The sequence below is a fragment of the Leucoraja erinacea genome, chromosome 20 (assembly GCF_028641065.1).
Source record: "Leucoraja erinacea ecotype New England chromosome 20, Leri_hhj_1, whole genome shotgun sequence".
NCBI lineage: Eukaryota > Metazoa > Chordata > Chondrichthyes > Rajiformes > Rajidae > Leucoraja > Leucoraja erinaceus.
The window spans coordinates 19,160,801-19,185,336 of record NC_073396.1 but is presented as its reverse complement, the minus strand read 5'-3'; the positions used below and the strand labels follow the sequence as shown (position 1 = coordinate 19,185,336).

General features: G+C 42.5%; 1 protein-coding gene across 3 annotated transcripts; it reads left to right on the top strand.

Moving 5' to 3' along the window:
- LOC129706884 (uncharacterized) lies at nucleotides 1-24,536 on the top strand. 3 transcript variants are annotated; one of them, XM_055651495.1, is made up of 9 exons: nucleotides 1-337; nucleotides 7,541-7,762; nucleotides 10,000-11,151; nucleotides 15,042-15,095; nucleotides 18,498-18,551; nucleotides 19,900-19,963; nucleotides 20,173-20,272; nucleotides 21,455-21,504; nucleotides 23,335-24,536. In XM_055651495.1, exons 1-8 carry the CDS (start codon nucleotides 62-64, stop codon nucleotides 21,486-21,488), a joined length of 1,956 nt encoding a protein of 651 aa, XP_055507470.1. In that variant the 5' UTR covers nucleotides 1-61; the 3' UTR covers nucleotides 21,489-21,504; nucleotides 23,335-24,536. The 3 variants fall into 3 exon arrangements, with proteins under 3 accessions (XP_055507470.1, XP_055507471.1, XP_055507472.1); XM_055651496.1 differs by lacking the exon at nucleotides 18,498-18,551; XM_055651497.1 differs by lacking the exons at nucleotides 7,541-7,762; nucleotides 10,000-11,151.

Below are 24,536 nucleotides of genomic sequence, written 5' to 3'. Positions count from 1 at the left end.
GTCAGCGCGCGCGTGCCGGTGTGGAGGGCGGCAGCAAGCGAGCGAGCTCGGAGTCGCCGGCATGGACGAGGTGTGGTTAGTCTCCATCTGCCTCACCTTCCTGGCCTTTGTGATCGTTCTGCTGTCGCTGAGGAAGACCAACAATGAGACCGAGAACGCGGTCAAGGCCAAGGAGCGGAGTCCCGCACCCGTGTTCGCCTCGGCCCAGCCGGCCGCTCGCTTCATGGAGATGACACTGGAGGACATCGAGAAGTCGATGGAGCGGCTGGGTGCGGTGATGGGCGCTGAGACGGAGAAGCAGCCGCAGCCTGACCAGCAGAGTGCCCCCGCCAGCCAGGTATAGGGCTAGGCCAGGGCGATCTCCTCGATCCGGCCTCGGGGTTGACACCTACCGAGTTCACGCCTTGGTCCCCGAGGTGGCGTGACAGCAGCCCGCGAGGGATCGCCCCTCTGAGCTGCAGCCAAACCTGCCCCTACCAGGGCAGCATTTTGCATGGCCGGCGGTTTGTACAGAACAAGCCGTGGAATTAGGAAACCCCTCAATCCGTGAATTTAAAATGCGACGGGATGGGCACTTTTCATGTTGTTACTTTTATCCTGTTCTTGCGTTGACCATTAATTGCAATGTAACACTCTTGAATGATTGGTTCGCTTTTGTCTAACGAGCGTCGAGTATTGACCAAATCTCCCACTTCAAAGTCGCGCTTTGGTACGATTTGCAGTATTACGAACGCATTGGGAAAATTGAGTTGGTTTCTGGATTTATTAATCTTGGTAGGGTAATCTATGTGTACTGTCTGTAGTCATTGATTCCACCGGAATTTAGCTTTCCTGGTGGGGATCTGAGTATGTAAAATATATTAGAGCTACGACAAGCTAAACTCTATATGAGAGAAATCCCGGCATTTTTGTTGTAGAGTTTATTCCTTATTTTTCTCTTACGTAATATAACAAAATATTCAAAGTTTTAGAACTCTTTTCAAAAACTGATTTACATTTGTGTTGCCTTTCTACACGTTTCCAATAAGCTGCACTGACATTTAAAGAAAAGTCTCCCTGACTCATAAGAGTAATTTTATGCCATAAGTAATCCTTCCAGAATTCTTCTGCCCATGCCAAGATATCCAGCCTGTTCTATTTTCAGCACTTCCCTCAAACTGAATCAAGTACATGATTGTGACTTACTCCCAAATTAACAAGGAATTTTAAACATTTTAAAATTATTTGCAAATTGTATAGTATACTTTCCACTTTCACCAACCGACTCTGGAAAATAAAATCCAGTGAAAATAAGGTTTTGATATATTATGGATTGCATTGGTCTCAATTGGTCACCATGTATGGTTTTAGTAACTCAATCCTTATACCGAGTAGTACATTGAACAACTTCATAAAGTGCTGGAGTAACTCAGCGACATATTGGGTCGGCACCCTCCTTCAAAGTATTACATTGAACAAACCTTACAAATTTTGATCACTGCTGCTTAATCTATAGTTAAACTGACAGAAATGTGTCGAATTTTAAGAGGCCAAATCAAGATTGGCTGACTTGATAATTCTGTGAAGAGGTATGGAAGAAAAGTGAAAAATAAAGTAGCAGACATTATGATTTTGGAATAGGTGTCACCCAGTGGGTTCTTTGCAATGGCACAAGATGGGACACCAACAGTTGAATGGATAGAATACTGAAAATATTGCAAGTACAGATTAGGATAAAGGAACATTAATCCGATTTGAGGGCGCTAACAACGTTATTTCTTAGCAATTGTTGCTATTTCCAAGTCGTTATTTCCAGTTCACAATCATTCATGTAAAATATGAACAAAAACAGAATTGCTGTAAATGCTCAACAGGTCACGCAATTATAGGTTTAGATTTACTATTGTTACGTGTACCAAGGTACAGTGAAAAGTTTAGTTTTGCATGCTATCCTAACCGATCAGATATATTGTACATAAATCTAATCAAGTCAAACTGAAGTACGATAGAGGAAGCTCCCAGCGGGCTGCAGCCTGTTGGCAGGAAGCCACTTAGTCGGCCCCTGCTCGTCCCCTGCTGCCAAATGCACTGACCCGGCGAACTGTGGTCGTTTGGGGAGAAGCTGCCAAGGAGGCCCTGCTCTTCCCTGAAGACCAGAGACCAGGAGGATGGAACTGGCGACCACGATGGACTAGATGGGCGAGGAGCAAGGCCGATAGGAGAGGGACAATGGTCTAACCTACCATGCCTTGAATGTCCGCAGCAGGAGGCGCTCCTCCGGGGTGGGTAAGGAGAGGGATATTGGTTCATGGGACGATTTACACATCCAAGGAAGATGATGGATGAGGGCCCACAGCAGCGCGGGGCTTGCCTGGATAGGGCACTGCTCATAAGAATTTTTAAAATGGCGCCGATACATGGTGCCCTTTGTATACCAACTCAGCGGACTATTTCTGTACACTTTGCTAAAGAGGAGATTGTGCTTAAGTATGTCAATACTCTACTGGACTGTTTATATGAAAATAATTTCACTGTGCATTTGCATCAATAAAGCATCATTGAACCATTGATAGAACAAAGGGGTAGATCCAGAGTGTAGAATGGAGTTCTCAGCATTGTAGCACATTAGTTCCATAGACAAAATCCAATGTCCAATGGAATAGAGGTGAATCGGATAGTACCCTAGCTTATGGGTGAACATTCAGAAGCTGACAACAGAGAGGAAGAAGCTATTCCTGCGTCTGATTGGGCGCACTTTCAAATTTCAGTACCTTCTGCCAGACGGGAGCAAGAGAAGGAGGAATGGCCAGAGTGGGCAAGTCTTTAATTATGTTGCTGCTTGATAAATAGGAGTCTAACATACGAGTCCTTGTTGCCCAGGAATTCAAGAGGAGTATTGGGCCAGGGAGTTGGCTGTGGACCTGTCATGATAGTAAGAAATCTGCAGTGGATCAAGACCGGCTGATTCACTGCAGATATAAAATAGACACCTTTTGTGTCTATTTTACTTCCGCATCAAACTATCTGCTTCAATGTATTTGCTTTTCTTCATCTTCAACAAATTATTCGATTGCTTATCTGGTATGAATAGTAAACAAAAATCAAAAGTCTAGATTTTGGAAACCTGATAAACAGAAAATACTGGAAGCACAGGAGACGCATGGAATCTTGAGTAAAACACAAATTGCTGGAGTAACTCAACAGGTCAAATAGCATTTCTGGAGGACATGGATGGGTGATGTTTTGGGTTGGAACCCTTCTTCATGCTGGAAGCACTCAGGAGGGCAGGCAGCAAGAGAATGTTTCAAGACCTAGATCCTTTGTAGTTGTCTGACTGTTAAAAACCATCTGAACTTTGTTGGAGACTGGGGATGGGTTAGTTTCTTCACTTTATAAATTTACATTCTAAACAAAAAGGGACTTGGGTTACTTTGAAGCTTGTGTGCAAAGGGCTCTTTGAAAAGTTACCTGTTGGGATTATCAAAATCTCCGGAAGAAGTTTCTTAACCATCAGAAGGGATTTGCACAATCCCTGCAGATGACTTGATTTTCCACTCTGATCTTAAAATGGCAGTTATAGCTTTCAAAGTAGTTATTTATTTATAAAATAAAGCCAGTGAGAAACAGAATTTGAATTGGTAACTTATCCATGGGCATTTTGGTTCACTCAAGAGAAATGATTTAAAACAAACTTGAATGGATATACCTGGATGTTAGATTCCCAAATACAGAGAGATGATTTATATTAAGACTTTCAAAAAGAGGACTTTCAGAAACAGATATGTAGGTAATACACACTCTGCCAGTAACATGAGCTCACAAGAAAACAATGATCTACACAGCTAGAAAATTGCTTTGGATATAATTAAAGATATAATTAAACTTAGTCAACATTGTTTTATGAAAGGTAAATCATGTTTGACAAATGTACACCAATCCTTTGAGGTAATGTGAGATTCAAAAATCACAAATGCTCTTGAGAGAAATTCAGACAAAGAAGTGTTTTTATTAATAAAAACACTTCTTTGTCTGAATTTGTCTCAAGAGCATTTGTGATTTTTGAATCTCACAGTAATAATTACGGGGAGAGTTGGTGGAAGGGAATCTGTAGATGAAATCTTATTTTTGATTTTCAAAAGACATTTGCCACATATGAGGCTGGCACAATAATTAAAAGCCCATGGTATAGGAGTATCGGAGTTGTGTAAAATATTCATCTCACAGAGGGTGACGAATCTCTGGAATTCTCTGCCCTGAGGAGTGGTGGAAGCTGGATCATTATAAGTATTGAAAGTGTGGTATGGATGGGAATGGAGAGATGGTGCTGAATGGGAGCTGAGGCCAAGAAAGATCAGCCATGATCATGTTGAATAATGGGGCAGGCTCGAATTACCTGATATAGAGCTATACGGCATGGAAAAAGGCCCTTCGCTCAGTCTGCCTGGGCCTACGCAATCTCCCGGTTGCTAACTACTTTAACTCCCCCTTCCATTCCCACACTGATCTTTCTGTCCTGGGCCTCCTACACTGTCAGAGTGAGGCCAGTAGCAAATTGGATGAGCAGCACCTCATATTTTGCTTGGGCAGCTTACAACCCAGTGGTATGAATATTGATTTCTCTAACTTCAAATAACCCTTACTTTCCGTCCCTCCCCCACCCTAGTTCTCTGACTAGTTTCACTGTCCTGATTAATTTTACTGTTTGTATATCTCATTGTCAACAATGAACCATTGTGCATTTCCTTGATCATCGTCTGCTTTGATCTGTCCTTTTCACGCCTTACATGCTCTTTGTACCCTTCCATATCTCTAGCTACCCTCTCCCCTGACTCTCAGTCTGAAGAACAGTATCAACCTGAAGGGTCACCCATTCCTTCTCTCCAGAGATGCTGCCTGTCCTGTTGAGTTACTCCAGTATTTTGTGTCTAGCTTCAGCGCAATTTGTCCATATGGACTAAGTTGGCATTCTGGGTCAATTCTATTTTCCTGCATTTAGCCCATTGTCCTTTATACCCTTCCTTTCCATTTATGTCCAAATGGCTTTTGAAAGTCGTGATTGTTTCCTCTTCTATAGCATTCTCCAGATACGGACCAGAGGGAAAAAGTTGCCTCTGAAGTTGCTTTAAAATCTCTCCCCTCACCTGTAGCCTATGGTTTTAGAATCCTCTACCCAGGAAAAAAAAAGTATCAGCGTTCACTTTATCCATACCTCTGATGATTTTATACAGTTCAATAAGGTCATAGCTCAGCTTCCTATGCTCCAAAGAAAAACGATTCAGCCTCCCCTATCTTCTCTCTATTCTACAACAGTCTCCAGGGCTCCACCATTCACTGTGTAAGTCCTGCCCTAGTTTGATATACCAAAGTGTAACATTGCACACTTGTTAAATTCCATTGCCCCAATTTTCCAACTGATCTAGATCCTGTTGTAATCTTGGCTGTCCTTTCTCATTGTCCATTATACTGCCAATTTTTGTGTCATCTACTAACTTACAAAAAATGTTACCTACTTTGTCATCCAATTTGTTAATATAGATAACAAATAACAGTGGGCCCAGAACAGATCCCTGTGGCACTTCACTGGTCACTGGCCTCCAATCAGGAAAACAACCCTGTACTGCTACCTTTTGACTCCTTCCTCCAAGCTAACTTTGAATCCAGTTGGTACACAAAAATGCTGGAGAAACACAGCGGGTGCAGCAACATCTATGGAGCGAAGGAAATAGGCAACGTTTCGGGCTGAAACCCTTCTTCAGGGTGAATCCAGTTGGTTAGCTCATTTGAATCCAGTTGGCTAGCTCATTTGGATTCCACGTGATCCAACCTTCTAGACTAGCCTACCATGTGGGAAATCGTCAAATTTATTGTCATACGCACAGGTACTATGAGGTACAAATAAAATCTTGCTTGCAGCAGCATCACAGACACAAAAAAAAAAATCCAATTATGCATAAATGACACATACAATTTATAAAAGAAAAGATTGTGCAAAAAAAAACATTGGCGCAAAAACACAATTAAAAAAAAAAAACTCCAGGGTAGTGCAAGTGGTGGACTGTAATGTTCTGTTATCAAGATAGGATTAGGATTGTATAGTAGTTGTTCCTGAACGAGATGATGTGGTACTTCAGGCTTCAGTGTTTCCTGGCCGATGTTGGAAGTGAGAAGAGGGCATGGCTCTTGATGATAGATGCAGCCTTGAGGCAGTGCCTCATGTAGATGATATCAATGGAGAGGATGCCTGTGATGGACCAGGCTGAGTCCACATATCTCTGCAGCTTCTTGTGTTGCTGCGTGAGAGAATTTCCACACCAGCTCATAATGCAACCTTTCAGGATACTTTCTACAGTCTATCTGTAAAAATTGTTAGAATATTCTGAGACATACCAAATCTCTTTAAACTTCCAAGAAAGTAGAGGTGCATGCACACAGTGCCTAATCAGTCCCTGACTATCTCTAAACCATCCTTGCCTATTCAGATTCTGGTAGTTCCTGTCCCTGAATCCCTTTGAACAACTTTCCCACTTCTCTTGTCAGGCTCACTGGCCTGCGGTTACTTGGCTTGTCCTTGCTACCCTTCTTAAATAACGATGCAACATTAACCACACAGTCTTCCCGAAAAACAGCTGTGGCTAAAGATGATACAAATATCTGTACAAGACGTCCACATTTTCTTCCTTAGCTTCCGACAAGGTCCGGGGAAGCACTTGGTCAGGCCCTGGGGATTTAGCCACATAATGTGTTTTAAAACCACCAATACCTCCTCTTTGGTAATTTGCATATTGTCTAAAACATCACAACTCATTTGCTTCAAGTACTTAGCTTCCATCAGTAAAAACAGATGAGATGATAAATCAGTGATCAACCCCAAGTCATTAAATTGTTTGTCTCCACTTAGCCTGACTTGGATTGCATTTTATTTCAGTGTATGCTACTGTTTCTGTGCACTGCTTAAACACCTAAAGTGCATATGGTCTTGAAACCACAGAACCTGGATTTCTACAAAACACTGCAACCACCGAGCCATTTTTCCTTGGTTACATTGTGATCTCTCTGGGCTCCCTTTGATTTCTGACACTTGTGAGAGGAGGACAAAGAGACAGCAAGCTACTGTTAGTTCCTTAGAATATTTGTGTAAATGGAATCTGTTGCTGTGGTAATTTTCCAAGAAATGTGCGAATTTCAGTTTTAGTTTAGTTTTAAGGGTACTCTTGATTTTTACATAGAGATGCTGGAAATTCTTCAAATCCCCCAGTAGCTGTTCTCTTGCTTTTTCTAACCTTGTTCTTGTGGTCAATCTGACTTTTTTTTGTTTAGTTACATCTATTTACTTAAGTATAAAATCAATAAGCGATCTTTCATCGTTGGCCCAATGTGCTCTCATAATAATTCACCGTGTTGGTATATCTAATTTGTTTATAAGGTCGATACATAATCAGCGACACTTTATAGGAATTATTGGAATATTCAAATAAATGTTAAGCAGGTAACAACTAACTAATATGAGTAAAATACTGTAAGCATGAGTTGATTCTAAAAATGGAGCTTACTCTAATTACAGGCCAGGGCTGTTGAAGTTAAGGCACTGCCAGTGCCAAAAGCTGAGTTGATAAATGAGCACTTTGCCACAGAAGACTGGGAATTTGAAGATGACGAGGAAATTGGCGCACTTCAATGCGAGGGAGCAGAAAAGCAGTACTATCACCTCTACTGGGATGAAGAGAGCTTACCTGACAGGTCCAGCTATTCAGTTAGAGAAAAGGCAGATTTAACTAGGAGGAAGGTAAACCTTGACTGAGTACCGTAAGTAAGGCAGTGACCAAAACAATTAGATCTTTACAAGACATTAGTTACAACAACAACCACAACATTTGGTTCATAAGGAATTAGGTTCTGTTTGCTGTAGTCTTAAGGCTGTGCAACTGGAATTACATTTCTCATAAGTAGCTGACTCTGCTAACATTTGATATTTTTGCAAGCTGTCCTGCTGGCCCTGTGGACAAGAACATGATTTAGAACAGCTGAGCTCTCTACAGAGATAGTTGGAATGGTTTAAAGTTCTTCTTGCTGCCATTTATTTTAAATATATTCATTATTTTTCACGTCAAGTAGAAACGTTCATGGCACACTATATATCAAAACTAATCTTTTTTTTGTAATTACTAGATAATAGGAGAAAAGAATAATTATTGGGGATAAGTAGTTTATAAATCTTATGATTGTCAGTGTTAGACATAACTGAAACTATTAAGACAGCCTAGAATTCTCTTTTACCTTGATATTTGCTTTGTAAACTTTCCTTCCATTAGTGGCCAACAGCAAATTGATTCTTATCCATGTAAGTTGTTTTCATATTCGGCAGAAAAGGTGGTGTTAAATGTTAATTCTGCTCTACTAATAGACTTTTTATGTATTGATTCAGATTACTAAAGCCCCAAAGCTAGATTTTAAACCATTATGTAGCTGTTAAAATGTTATATTTGAATCATTTATTATGTCAAAGAATATTGGAAAGAATCTTAGTGGTCTAGATCCTCCAAAACATTTTCAACATCAGGTCACAAATCAACCTAGCTTATGCCTTGAGGAATATTTCTGAACCAAAATTAATTAGGAAGTGATAAATATGCCCTCTGATTCCCAACTGTTTCTTGCACTTGTGTCCCTGAAATATCCAACAACTTAATTTGCTTTGTTAGTATGTTTCTGTAGAATACACAATTTCTTTTCCATTTCTCATTTCAAGTCTTGCATCCTGAATGGTTTACAGAAGCATTCAAACTTTCGAGACCCGGATGTCTTTAGGTTTCTCCGTCACATCCTCTTCTATGGACCCATAATTTTCAAGTGATCTGTAGTCATCCACCAAACCTTTTCACACATAATCAATCTGATTTCAACTTGTGCTTCTTAATAACTTTTGTTGGGGTCCTTGCATCTTTGAATATTCAGCTCCAATCCTGCAAAAGTCAAAATGCAACCCTTTCAGATTTCTACCTTTCTTTAAATAACTTTGACATTTTTCATCCTGATCGCCAAGGCTCAGTTCCACTTTAGTGTCCTGCAACTGGGTACTCACTAGTGGTACTGTATGATTCTAACAAGTCTGTTACCTAAATTTTGCACTTCTCTATAGTCTGTGAATTACACCTGCTAAGTATTTCATACTATTTAGAGGATGTAACTGTTTAAGTTTACAAATTTTATGCTCCCGGCAAGAAGTTTTGCTATTCTCAATCGCAGTACAGAAGTTAGGGCAATGACATTATGATCTTAGAGTCAAAGGACAAAGCGCTGTCCGGCATCATTTCTGGAAAAAATGGATAGGTGATGTATTCAGTTGGGACCCTTCTTCAGACTGATTGTGGTGGAGAGAGAGAAAGCTGGGAGGGGTAAGACAAACTTTGGCAAGTGATAGATTGATACAGGTGAGTTTGGGGTGGGGAGGGGGAGGGAGGATGTATAGGCAGAGGATTGGATAAAGGCCAGAGATGAAAACACCAGAGATGTGAGATAAAGATAGAAGAGGTACAAATTGTAGACCCAGAGGAAGCAATAAGGGGAAATGGAAAAATGGATGCAAGTCCGGGTGTGGCATAGGGAAGAGAGGGGAGGGGAGAAATTATCATGATTTGCTGACATGCACAGTTACAGTAATATTCCCAGATGATGAAGGCAGTGGACTGCTTCCAAAAATTGATGAACCCCAACTAGCATTAATCCCTCTGATTCTAGTTCTCATTTGTGAAACTCTGGGAAAAGGGCAGTTGTAAGTGGTATGTCGGCAAGATTGAAATATGTCCCTATAATTAGTTTAGCACAGTTATAAATAGTCATCATCTAGGAGGCAGACATTGCAAGAGTGGGAACAGCGAGTTATGGTGGGGGGGTGGGGGGGGAAGACCTTACAGTGTGGCTAATCGTTTTCAATTGTTTCCCCTCTTCCACCACCCATCAATTTTAGCTACGTGATTAATTGCAACATTTCCACTTTTTAACAAATTTAATTCATTTTTCCAGAAAACATATAACCTGGACACCAGAGAAAGAGACATGACCTGTTCTAATATTTTGCAGTCAAGCAGCAATCCTCTATATCTGCAATATTCTGGTAAACAGTTCATCAGATGTCAGAGAAGTGGACAGGTAGACAAGGAGATATTGAGGACCTGCACCATACATCAAAGTGATTCTACAGCCCAGCCGACCACTGAATTGTCAAAGTCACTTCAGCCAGCCAGTGGACACAATGTTAATGAGATTTCTACACAATTAAATTTGAGATTATGCATGGATAGACCAATATATCTTGAAAGTGGAGACACAGATGACTGTGGAAAACTTTGTGGTGAAGAGTTCAGTTTATTAAATTATAAACTTCAGACCAGCCATGGAGACAGTGAGTCAGAAAGCTCAAGTATGGACAGTTTTTTTCCTCCATCACCGAGACTCAGAAAATGGTCACCAATTCCATTGAGCCTCGGCCATTATATGGAGAGAGAGGATTCTTCCAGTATAGATGATAATAGTTCATCGCCCACCAATAGCAAGGACAGCAGGTTTACTTCACATGAGGAAAGTTCAAGCAGTGATATCAGTCTCCTCTCTTTCGTGAGTGACTCCAGCTTGAGTGAATCAGACATTAGAGACCATAAGAACTCTACTCTTATTACAAGATTGAGAACAGGATTGGTAAAGACTGTCACAAAAAACGATAAAACACCATTGCCTGACCTAGTCCCTGACTCCTCAATAACAAATCTAAATGCCAGCAAAGACGTGGCAGTATGTGACATGCAGATTTATTTTACTGAGACTGAGAGGAAAGGTGATTTGTTTGGAGGCCAAAAATCTGATAGCCACCCCTGCTCAGTTAGCTCAGAGGAGTCATTGACCAGTTTATGCATTGTGCAGCCAACAACATTTTACAGTGGAGAACCTAACACTACAAGCATGATCCTTAATGTGGAAAATGCTGGCCGTCAGATTAGTTCAGAGTGCAGCAGAGAGCCTGTAAATCGGAGATCAGAGAAACAGTATCGAAGGAAACATGTGAAAGATGATACTTCTGCGATAGATACATTTCTATATTGTAAGGATGCTGAGAATCAGCACGAAGGGGCCTTGTGTGAAACAAGTCCAAGCCAGGATATTTGGCCAGACTACAATCAGGTAAATTTTAGTGCAGCCATTTTTACTTTTTTGCCACCTGTGAATTTGTCTATGTCTTTTTCCTCTTTTTTAAGATGTTCTTAAAACTTCTTTCTTTACCCAAGCGTTAGTCATCTACCCATATTGAATCTGTGGATCAGTGTCAAGACCCTCTCAAATCTCTCCCCTCTCATCTTCATCCTAGACACTCTAGTTATAGAATCCTCTACTCTTGGGGGGGGGGGGGGGGGGGACGAATGTGAGTGTTCATTTTATCCAGGCCACTAATGATTTTGTACAGAAAATGATTTTGTACACTTTGTTAAGGTTACCCTTCACCCTCCTATGCTCCGAACAAAAATGTCCCAGCCTATCTAGCCATTCTTTATGTTCAATAGACAGCAAGTCATTTTGTGTCTGGGAGGGTGTGACTATTGGGATTCTACTGTACTTGGTACAAATCAAGTGCTAAATTATGAAATTGGGCTGGAAAGAATGGACATTGTCCAACCACATCTTCCTGTGTGACACACTGTCTTACGGTTTCCACAGACTTTTCAGTTTTCCTTTAATTAACACTAAACATTTTTAATATATGTGACAAAGTATCTTTCACAACAGATAATTGCTTTTGTTATTTAGGAGGGGCTTCTTGAGCAAAGTATTTCCTAAAGAAGTTGCTACATATGGCCTTGTTATCTTATGAATATTTAAGTAATAGGTTTCTTTTTTAAGTGGCCATTCAGTTACCAATCTATTTGTAATTACATTTTTATGACTATATTATCCTACTTGCAAGGATCTGTTAAAGCATTCTGTCGTATTGCCAACTTTGACTCTCTTGGCTACTTTCTGCTGGTCAATTGATATAATCGAAGTGATTAAAACTTTGTCATGATTCTAGTTTTGGAAGAAAATACCACAGTATTATTTAAGATCAAGAGTGAACTTACGTTTTACAATAATGAATGTCCTGTACGGAATGCTTAAAACCTTAATGGGTGAGAGAGAGAAAAGGCTTTTTCAGAATAGCAGTATTTCACAATCAGATATATCGGGGGGAAGGGGGGGGAGGGAGGTTCTGACTGTCCACCCCATCTGTCTCTCCTAAATTTATATACTTCTATCAGGTTTTCCTGCAATCTCTGGTGTTCCAGAGAAACCAATCCAAATCCTGGTAGCTAATACCCCCAAATCCAGGCATCATTCTGGTAAACCTCCCCTGTACCCTTTCCAAAGCCTTCACATTCTTCCTCTAATGTGGCGATCAGAACTGCACACAATACTCCAAATGTGCCCTATCCAAAGTCCTATAAAGCTGCATCCTGACTCTTATACTCGATGCCCAATCTATGAAAGCAAGCACACATCATGTCTTCTTTACCACTCTGTCTACTTGTGGTGTCACTTTCAGGGATTTATTAACTTGGACCTGCCGGACATCGTGCTGTTAAGGGTCATGCCATTAATTCTATATATTTCCCTTTACATTTGACTTCCCAGAGTACAACACCTCACACTTACTCAGACTAAACTCTGTCTGCCATTTCTGTAGCTGATCACTATCCTGCTGTATACAACAGCCTTCCTTACAATCCATGATCCCAGTTATCTTGGTGTCATCTGTAAACTTACTAAACAACCCCATCTGTGTTTATATCCAAGTTATTTATATATCACAAACAGCAGAGCTCCCAACACAGATCCCTGCAGAACTCCACTGGTCACAAACCTCCAGCTTGAATATTGTCTTTCCACCACAACCCTCTATCAGTAAGTCAGTTATGAATCCATACAACTACGTCACTGTTAATCCCTTGCAATATAATCTTCTGGGAGACTTGCATCGAAACCTTCCTAAAATGCATGTAGACAACAATTACCGCCTTACCCTCATCCATCACCTTCCTCACCTTTTCAAAAATATAATTCAAGTTTATAAGACACAAACTGCTGTGTACAAAGCCATGCTGACTAAAGATTATGGAGCAGAGCAAGATAGACCACTCCTCCGAAATCCAATGGATTGAAGTGTAGTACGTAACGGAACGTCACGGGCCACCATTTGTTTATGCCAAACGCAACATCTTTGGTAGCAGGGATGGACTCCACAGTTATCAAATCTGCTCTTACACCAGGTCGCAGGGAAAAGCAAAGATACTAGAGGCTCCTCTAGTATCTTTGGGGGAAGAGGACGTTTCCTCCACTCCTGAGTTGATCCAGGACTGATTCTCGGTCCCCCCGATACCAGATGAAGGCGGCTGGCGGGAGAGCCTCAAGCGTCTGCCCGGTCGGCGCTCCCGAGGCAGCGGGCAATGCTCCTCTAGTATATTTGGTGTAATCCGTTCCAAAGAGTGATCCGCTCTATCATCTTTGGTGTAATCAGTGTTGTAGGGAACAGTGTTTTATATAGCATCAATCACTTCACATATTTAGTTAATATTATTGTAAATTGCAGCTCACTAAAATGGCGTCATGTCATACTACGCTTTTTTCGCAGAGTGGCACATCTTGCTCTGCTCTATAATCTTTGATGCTGACTGTCCTTAATTAACCCATTTCTTCCAAATGGGAGAAAATCTATCCCAAGGAATCCTCTACAACAGCTTCCCTACCACTGGCATGTGGTTCACCTGCATATAATTCCCTGGATTCTCTCATTCTTAAATAAAGGAACAACATTAGCTACTCTCCAGTCCTCTGGGGCCTCGCCTGTGGCTAGAAAGTATGCAAATATCTTGTAGAATGCATGTGTAATTTATGTACAGTTTTTCATGTTTTTAGTGTGTTTATCTGAATCGATATGCCTGTGATGCTGCTGCAAGATTTTCTTTGCATCACTACCGTACCATACCTGTGCATATGACAAAAAACCCAACTTGACCTGCTAAAATATATAATGTTGCACATCTGCATTATGATTTAATTGTAACTAGTGTGCCCATTCTATCAGTTTATGCATGTCTTTGTGGCCTATTACTATCCTCACTGCTTTTCATATTTCTAAGACAGCTTTGTTGTCAGAACACAAAGAAATATTACCCAGCACCCGCATGTCCTAATTTCCTAAAAATAATTTCTATTTGCATCTCATGTTTAGTGTGATCTTTTTATTTACGAACACTATCATTTAAAAAATGTGAATATGCAATGGCTAATAATAAATTAGTTACATTCTGTACCTGCATTGTTTGCATTGACTGACAATTTAATGGGAAATAAGATCTGCAAAGAGAGCAACTTTTTGATGACTGTATTGTTTTATTTATCTTCTTTGGGCTGGATGTTGTTGATAAGGCCAGCAAGCAGATGGGTTTCCTCCAGATGTGCAGTTTGGTAAGTTAATTAGCCACTCTGGAGGAAACCCATCTGCTTGCAGGGAAAATGTGTATGTGTACAGACAGCATTGGACAGACAGATCAAGGCTGTACCTGGGCTGTCGCTCCAGATCCAGAGAACCAAGTTCATATCCCACCACATAGCTGGAGAATTTAAATTCTAAGTAAATCTGCTATATAAATGCATCCAGTCATGGTTCACTGATATTATTCGGGAAAGGAATTCTCCTCCCTGAACCCGGTCTAGCCTACAGCTGATTCCAGTCTCCAATGTGATTCACTCTGAACTGCCCTGTGAAATGAAGTCACTAAGTTTGGGGGCAGTGGAACAAATAGGAATGGATGCTGTTTTCTTGACTCTCCAAAATTTCCTTCCATTTGGCATTGCTGTGGTGGAAATACACAAGTGGTTTTAGCTTAAAAGATTGCTCCTTGTTTACAAACAAAAAAGCAGAACATGGAACTGATGACAAGTACCTGGAGGTTTGTAACCACAGTGACAAGTGCTCCGCAGTTCATGAGGTTGGTATGTTTTGTGCTGTTTTAAAAAAAATAGTTTTCATTGTTGTTTAGGTCAAGATCGAACCCTCAGAGCAAGCAGCTCCTCGGAGACATGGTGCAGGAGAAGTAAGATATTTATTTATTATAAGAACATGAACGATTGTTCATTGGGATCTTCAGTTTTGGAGAGTCCTATCCAAAATGTTGCAGTTGTAGTTACAATGAGAGTTTTTATAGGATTTTTTACCACAATTAGGAAATGGGTGGACTAGCAGGTCCCTCAAACTATCTCTACTATTCAATAAGATTTTATTCGATCCATCATCTCAACTTCACTTTTCTAAATCAATGGCATTGCTGTAACATTATAATTAATGTCTGTCAGGGTATCAGAATTGGGCGAGAGCTTGGATCCTCCCATGTATATGTTGCACTATACTTGTAATTTTCATAACAAGGGCCACGGAAACTCTCTGACCCAAAAGTGACTTGAGATTCTTTCCATGAGTTACAACGCTAGAACTGTTTCCTTTTTCAAGTATGTTCACCACGTATTTTGCAATGTTGCACCTTCAGAAGATCTCCATGTTTATGAACACTGGAGTTGCCTCTCAGACTCCACAATCTCCTAAGGTTTATCCTGATAGTTTTACAAGTGTTAAAAGTTAAACTAATAAGTACTGAGAAGTGGAAATTAAAATGCAAGGTGGAGCAAAGTTTGTGAGAACCAAGCTGAAAAAGTAAAGAACTGAAAAATAAGGAGGAAGAGAGAATTCAAGTACAAAAGGTGGCTCAAGTGAAAATCAAATCAAAAATGTTTTAGCCTCATAGTGCCAAAGACCCAGGTTCAATCCACACCTCGGGTACTGTCTGTGTGGATTTGCACATTCTTATTGTAACCGCGTGGATTTCCTCTGGTGCTCCAGTTTCCTCCCACATCCTTTCCAGCTTGACAACATCTTTCCTGTAATAAGGTGCCCAAAGCTGACACAATATTCAAAATCATTGGATAGGTCTGACAAATGGGCACATGAGCTAAATCAGATTCAGATTCAGATTCAACTTTAATTGTCATTGTCAGTGTACAGTACAGAGACAACAAAATGCAGTTAGCATCTCCCTGGAAGAGCGACATAGAATCTATTTACATGCATACAGATAGTGTTTTTCCTGTGGGAGGAGTGTCCGGGGGGGGGGGGGGGTGATTGGCAGTCACCGAGGTACATTGTTGAGCAGTGTGACAGCCGCAGGGAAGAAGCTGTTCCTGGACCTGCTGGTCCGGCAACGGAGAGACCTGTAGCGCCTCCCGGATGGTAGGAGGGTAAACTGCCCATGGTTGGTGTGAGAGCAGCCCTTGACGATGCTGAGCGCCCTTCGCAGACAACGCTTGCTTTGGACAGACTCAATGGAGGGGAGCGAGGAACCGGTGATGCGTTGGGCAATTTTCACCAGCCTCTGCAGTGCTTTCCGGTCGGAGACAGAGCATTTGCCATACCATACTGTGATACAGTTGGTAAGGATGCTCTCGATGGTGCAGCGGTAGAAGTTCACCAGAATCTGAGGAGACAGATGGACCTTCTTCAGTCTCCTCAGGAAGAAGAGACGCTGGTGAGCCTTGACCAGAGTTGAGGTATTGTGGGTCCAAGAGAGGTCATCGGAGATGTTGACCCCCAGGAACCTGAAGCTGGAAACACGTTCCACCTCCGTCCTGTTGATGTGGATGGGGGTGTGCGTGCAGCCCCTAGACTTCCTGAAGTCTACAATGAGCTCCTTGGTCTTCTTGGAGTTAAGGGCCAGGTTGTTGTCAGCGCACCATGTTGCTAGGAGCTGGACCTCCTCCCTATAGGCTGACTCATCGTTGTTGCTGATGAGGCCAATCACCGTTGTATCATCTGCATACTTGATGATGGTGTTAGTACCATGTACAGGTGTGCTGTCGTAGGTGAAGAGGGAGTAGAGGAGGGGGCTCAGCACACAGCCCTGTGGAACGCCGGTGTTCAAGGTGAGGGTTGAAGAGGTGTGCTTGTCTAACCTAACAGACTGGGATCTGTTGGTTAAAAGTCCAGTATCCAGTTGCAGAGGGAGGGGTCGATGCCCAGGTTACCGAGATTGGTGATCAATTTAGAGGATATAATAGTGTTGAATGCTGAGCGGTAATCGATGAACAGCATTCTTACGTAAGTGTCTCTGTTGTCGAGGTGGGAGAGGGCGGAGTGAAGTGCCGTTGAGATGGCATCCTCCGTACTCCTGTTTTTGCGGTAGGCAAACTGATAGGGATCCAATGTGGGTGGTAGGCAGCCTTTGAGGTGTGCCAGGACCAGCCTCTCGAAGCACTTGGTGATGATGGGAGTAAGTGCAACTGGGCGGAAGTCATTGAGGCTTGCCGCAGTGGAGTGTTTTGGCACCGGCACGATGGAGGTGGTTTTAAGGCACGTGGGGACAACTGCTTGGGCAAGTGACAGGTTGAAGATGTCAGTCCAGACGTCTGTCAGCTGCGCAGCACAGGCCCTGAGGACGCGCCCGGGGATGCCGTCAGGGCCAGCAGCCTTACGTACATTAGTCCTACTCAGTGCCACGTAGGGGGTGAGTGTGAGGGGTTGGTGATCAGCAGGGAGCACAGCCCCCTGTCGAAGCGGCCATAGAAGTGGTTAAGCTCCTCAAGGAAGGAGGCGTCGCTGGATGTGGGGGTGGTGTTGGTGGGTCTATAGTCCGTGATGGCCTGGATGCCTTGCCACATATAACCGTCGGGGGTCGGAGTTGTTGTTGAAGTGCTCCTCAGTCCTGAGCTTATGGCAGTGCTTGGCCTTCTTGATGCCCCTCTTCAGGTGAGCCCTGGATGAACTGTAGGCTCGAGCATCGCCTGACCTGAAAGCGGTGTCCCGTGCTTTCAGCAGTAGCCTGACCTCGCTGTTCATCCATGGCTTCTGATTCGGGAATATGGTCACTCGTTTGAGGGAGGTGACACTATTGATGGTGGAGTTTATAAACTCCAGAACAGAGGATGTGTAGGAATCAATGTCCGTGTGGGAGTCAAGGGTGGCCTGGGCTGCAAACGCCTTCCAGTCAGTGTTTCCAAAACACTGCTGAAGTGTGGAGTCCGCTTCCTCTGACCAGACTTTAACTGTCCTCACAGTGGGTTTAACCCGTCTGATGAGTGGGGAGTACTTGGGGAGCAGGAACAATGAGAGGTGATCAGACTGACCAAGGTGGGGGAGGGGGACGGCTTTGTAAGCTTCAGCCATGTAATAACACCTTTACTGCAGTCTTGTGCTTTGATTCTACCGCATGGATCTAATAGGTGAGGTAGGTTGGTTAATTGCTGATCAGTATGTCAGATGATCAAGTTTGTAGTTTATGTGGAGGAAGGGTTAACACAAGAAGTCACTGGATTGAATGGAGTAGGCTGTAGAATGAATATGACTGGAGTTATGCATGATGGCAAGAAATGTATACTCAAGTATTCCATAGTTATGTGTGGTTGGTATGCTTAAGCTGTTCTATTTACCATTAGTTTTGTATGTTGCATAGGTCAAGATCGAACCCTCAGAACAAGCAGCACCTCAGAGACATGGTGCAGGAGAAGTAAGATTTTTCTTTGTTACGATATATTGGGATCCTCATGTTTGGACTGTCCTATCCAAAATGTTGGAGAGTTGTAGTTACAAAGAGTTTTTATAGGATTCTTTACCATGAACATTTAAATGAGGAAAAGGGTGGACCAAGCAGGTTCCTCAAACCACCTCCACTATTCAGCAAGTTTCTGGTTGATCCTTCACCTCAACACTTTCTCAATAACTGGCATTGCTGTAACAATATTATTAATGTCTGTCAGAGTGAGAGCTTGCATCCACCCATCCATACTCTGCACTAAACTTGGCATTTTCATAGCAAGGAACTGAAAAATGAAGAAGCAGACAGAGTTTGACAAGATGGATGGGTAAAGTGAAAGGAAAATCAAAAGTATTTTATAAACAAAAGAAAAGAACCTGGAAGAATAGTGGGATCATTTGGATCTGGGCAGACAATCCCGTAGAAAGAGACAATGTCTAAGTGTGCTAAGTGAACATTTGAAATCTGGTTCCTCACGAGAAATGTGGGCTGCCAGCATAATTTAAACGTGCAAGTCATTATAAAGCAAAGAATGATAGGGAATAGCTTTTTCTCAGACTGGAGACTGGTAGACATGGTTGTTTGACAGTGGTCAGCGCTGTGTTGAAAGGGGTTGTAGGGAAAGAGAAATGAATGGAAATCATTGGATAGTACTTGCAAATGTTCACAAGCACGGTGAGCAAACTAGAAGACTTTGGTGCAGTATTCCACTGCTTGGGCTCATTATCAGTAATAGAATATTTGAGGGGATGGTTGAATGCTGATCTGTATCATTTTCACAAGCAATGGATGAAAATGACATAAGGGCAGTAAGATTTCTCTACATGGTGAAAGCAGAATGACTAACTTCAAACCAATGGTGTTTTCATGCTCTGAATGTGTAGGAAAGAACTGCAGTTGCTGGTTTAAATCGAAGGTAGACATAAAATGCAGGAAGCTTCTCTGGGGAGAAGGAATGGGTGACATTTCAGGTTGAGACCCTTCTTCATCCATTCCTTCTCTCCAGAGATGCTGTCTGTCCTGCTGAGTTACCCCAGCATTTTGTGTGTATTTTCATGCTCTGAAGTTATGTTTAAATTTTGAGGGGTAATATTTAAATTCTTTACCTAGTCAAATTATTTATATGAAGAATTTATAACATGATCAACACTTTGAGCCTTGCAGGGTTTAAAAACTGTATTTATAAAGGTCATTTACACCTATCCTTTAACTCTCGCTTAAGTGACAGGAATGGGGAAAGTAGGAGCCTCCAATGCTCCTCCATATAACAATATAGAGGATCAACTTGCACAGTGAATCAAATATTCTTGTGTTTTTGTAGGGGTTAGAAATAATGGAGCATCCACCTGCCACCAGTTCAACCCGGAACATAATGGAACAGATTGGTGAGTGAGTAATGGAACAGTTATAAACTTCATGGTGCGAGTAAATAGACTGGCAGTCTTTAAACTTTTATTTGTGAAACTATCATTGACATTTTCTCTTCTGTAAGTGCTCGACTTGATGGTGGAGTAGTACAACATATTTTTATCTGGGAATTGGAAGAAAATCTAATGCGCTTTCTAATGTGTTGTTTTATTCCCTGTGTGACCAGAGCAAGCTGTTCAAGAGACACCAGAACACGCTAAAGAGCGCTCAGAATATGTTCGGGTCAGACGGGCACCGGCCGCTCCCCGGCTTGAAACTCCACCCAGGTGAAGTACTTCAGCTCGTAGTAACCCCTCATCAATTAATTTATTCTTCCGGAGTTTGGCTCGAGCACGATATGCAACCAACATTCCATACTAGGGATTGGGTAAAACATAAATATAGGTACAAGGACATTTTTTTCTGTTTGTTTTCTCAGCAATGTGTCCCGTGCTAATGAATGGCAAATCACAGCCGCTTACTTACCCTTTTAGTCACATCTATTATTCAGATATTTTTTTAGGTCCAATCTCATGGCATCATTCCTGAAGAACCATTTTCCCCTATTAGCCACCATGCTCACCATCTGAGGAATCGTCTCTTGTGGATAGTAAATACAACACTTATTAAAACTCTTGTTAACTAACACACACACACACACACACACACACACACACACACACACACACACACATCGCAAAGGTGGGGGCCAGGGAAAGCGGAGGAGCGCTGTCTGAAATTCACACCCGCGATGAACAGGAAGGTAAAAGACGGCTGGCACAGTGTACGGTAAGTCCTTTAGAGAGCGGAGAGGGGGGGAGAAAGGGGGAAGAAGGAGTGGAGACACTTTTAAGAAGCCAGACAACTTTTAATAAAGTTTAGCGGGCATTTAACATTACCGGTCGGTTTTCCTTGGTTCTGAAACCTCCAATGAGCCAATTAAAATGCCCGGTCAGCAAAGGAGATTGCCTATGGCTACCTCGACTGCCTATAATTACATGGCGACCCCACTACCACTGCTTTACGAGTTCAAAAGAACCATGCAGACCAATTTTTATCCTCGAACAAACTGAGGCCGCGAGTATGCGGAAACTTCTCTCGAGCATGAAGGAGAGTTCCAGTGACCTAAGACCATGTGTCAATCATGCTGCGAGTTTGTGGCGAGCGCAAACTCTTCTACACTCGCAAATTAGGTTGCCATAGTGGGACAGGCCCTTCAGTCTTCAGTGAGCCAGGGCTGAAACCATCCCATTGTCGACAATAGCAGCCTGTGCTCTTCTATGTTTTTTTTTGTTTAAAATCTGCAAAACAAAATCTATACAATTAAAAGTGCACTGCATTAAACAAGTAATGTTCCTGCTGAATAATTAAAGATTGAAACCGCGGAAAGTTCTAGATCTGCTTTTACTTTCTGGAATTTGGTTCTGGTGTATTGAAAAGTTGTAAACCAGTCTGTGCTTTGTTTACAGGGATGAGATTCCACACTCCCGAAGCTTTGAGTAGATTTGGCTTCTCTGGGGTAAGTGCCATTGGCAAATAGGCAGCAAAGTCTAAAGTATAGGTAACTCCCTGCACATTACTGGGAGCTTGCATTCCTGAAAAATGTGTCCATATCACAATTTCTCATTACGGGAAGCTGAATCATATGTCCACGGTGGGCGAGTCCCACTCTGACTGGATGCCACAAGACCATCTCTTGTTCACTAAACCACAGGACAGGTGGCAGACGTTGTAGGCAATTGACTTAGCATTTTCTCCAGACTACCTGGTGCTCTTTTTTTCGTAAAACACTAGGTCAAGGTCATTGAAATGCGAATACAGTGCATTTCTGGCCTGCATAGTCTGGGTGCAGCTGAGTCGTTGACAGGAGGAGGGCAGCAGGAGACTGAAGACTGTCACTGTTTCTCTCCACTCTGTCAGGTCTAATCCGAGCCTTCTGTTCATTCTTTGTCTCGTGATTTTTTTAAAGCAGTTATTTCCATTTAACAGGATATAAAAAATACTGCAGTAGGCCAAAAAGACTGCTCACAAACTCTGTCTGTAGCTGGGTGATGGGTGGGCAGTAAATCACAACCTTGCTGTAGATGAATAAAAGAATTATGCCCAGGCATAATTAAAACATTGCACACTGTACTAACTGCATTGGACTTTACCACCCACCCCTCTTGCCATCCTGGGTAACGGGACTGCAGCATGACAGCGGCACAGCGGGGGATGCTGCTGCCTCACAACTCCAATGACCCAACTTTGATCTTGCCTCCCTCCACTGCTGTTTGCATGTTCTCCCTGTGACCTCCAGTTGCTCCCTTCTCCTCTCACATCCCAAAGCCGCACTGATTGGTAAGTTAGTTGGCTGCTATAAATTGTCCTGGTGTGGTTGGTGTTGGGAGAACAGAGTCGTTGAGCCATACAGCACGGACACATGCCCTTCAGCCCTTCATCCAATGTACCTGACTGAGCAAGTCCCCAATTGCATGCGCCCGGCCCGTTTCCCACCAACCTTTCCTGTTCATGCAATCAGTGTCATCGTGTCTTTTAAATGTTGTAATTGTACCCACTTTTACCACTCCCTCTGGGCTCAATGTCCTTTATGACCATAAGGAAGTTTCATCCAAGTCCTTTCTCTCAGGGTTCATTAAATACATGTCACTGTCGCAGGACATGCAGCAGCTGGTTGCACACAGCAAGATCTCACCAATATCAACGATGCAACAGTTACTTTGATTGTCATGTACCTTGAGACAGTGAATGTTTTGTGTGCAGTAAAATCATACAATGCAGAAGCTTAATCATAAATAAGAGTTTAATAATTGTAGTGTTAAAACAGTAGATTTCAATGATTCGGGGACATCGAAGGCAGATAGTACCTCAGTTTATCCTATCCCATATGTGAATATAGAGGGATATGGATTATGTGCAGGCAGATAAGAGTTGGTCTTGGCATCATGTTTAGCACAGAGATTGTGGGCCAAAGGGCCTGTTTCTGTGCTGTACTATCCCCAAAATGGTGGCATCACCTACGTTGTGGCACCCCAGCTAGTCGCACTCCTTGCCCTGTCCCGCGGCCCCATGCCTCTGGTTTTACTCCTATAAATTACCAGTGAACAGATCAGTAGAGATTTGATCGAATCTGTACATCTCTCGTTTGTACAATGTAACGTCACAGCGGACGGGTATGTTTTCCAGAAGTCACTGGGGGACACAGTAGCCAAGGCCGCAGGAGCACATTGGGAAAGACTTGATCTACTGCCTGTATTCCGCTCCGAGCCACCTGCTGCCATGCCTGGCTTTGGAGGCAGGGAAGGCAGCACCCTGCCAATGCTAACCATCAGTCTGCTTTGTCCCTCAGGTGACACGGTGGCTTTCGTGCTGTTGCTGCTTCTACTTGTGAATTCAGCCGTTGAGGGTTGTGATTGGGCAGAACCTGTTCTATTACTGGGTTCTCATCGAACTTCACTGCTGGATACGGATCACCGTTCTGTTCGATGGATATTCTTACAGTTGAAAATTAAGACCAACAGTTTTGAAGTGTTTGCCAGTATGATTGTGTGTTTCACAATGCATCTGTGGACGATCTTACCATCTGGAAGCTCTGCTATTGCACACTCCTCCAAGGTTATCCCACAATCCTCAGCTCGGGTTCCTTCTCCTTCTGAAAACTTGTGGGATATCCTTTAATTTCAAATTGAAAAGCAGAGTATTACTTTTCATAATTATGGCCATTGCATAGTTTGTGATCTATTAATGTGCTTGTGTGCCTTGCTGTGATGGATCAAATATGTTTTTTAATCCTCTGATTAGCATGATTTTGACAGCAGACAATGTAATTTTACATGTATGTGTGATTTAAAAGTAGTCTTAAGTTTGTGGTCAACATCTTTATTGAAAGGTATAGTTTTAAATGTGAAAGCCTGAACAGGTGTATTGGCCCGCCCCTCCCTGGCTATGCTTGTGCTTATGACAAATCATCTGATGTGCTCATAAACAACAGTCTCATTGGGTGACAGGGAAGTTTGGACTGGAGAGCAAATTTGATATTGGTCCACTTGTTAGCACAACTCTACCTTGAGCGGGCATCGTTTACTTCAGCTGACTCCAGACTTTGATTGTCCGTGCCTGTTAACTGTGGACCTTGCTTCTTCCCCTGAATGATTTCCTCTCTGCACCATTATCATTCCCTGCTGCTGATGAAGCCTCAAATTCTCCATCGGTTGGGAAAATGGTTTGTTCCAGAATAACAGCCTTCTAATTCAACCAGCCTGCGGTTCACAAGCGTGAAGTCTCCAGCCCACTGAGTGAACTGGGAGTCTGATGGCTGTCAGCATTGGTATACTCCACCGGTATGTCAGATCATTAGTTGTGGGGGCAGAACCGAGTATTAGTTGTGTGGCACCGAGTCCCTCTGCTCACTCATTTACAATCCAGTCATTTTCCACTTGGAACACCCCACCCCTATTTCCTTGTTGTCTTGTCTTCATGCTCTGCTTGGTGATGTTGGAGCAGCCAAGAAATGGGAAAAAGTACGGAAAATAAACTCTGGTTTTAAAACTT

Bases quoted from the DNA above. Each gene is read 5' to 3' on its own strand.
- LOC129706884 (XM_055651495.1), top strand. From the start codon at position 62: ATGGACGAGGTGTGGTTAGTCTCCATCTGCCTCACCTTCCTGGCCTTT. The intron at 7,763-9,999 runs GTAAACCTTGAC...TCATTTTTCCAG, and splicing joins CAGATTTAACTAGGAGGAAG to AAAACATATAACCTGGACAC. The intron at 11,152-15,041 runs GTAAATTTTAGT...ATTGTTGTTTAG, and splicing joins TTTGGCCAGACTACAATCAG to GTCAAGATCGAACCCTCAGA.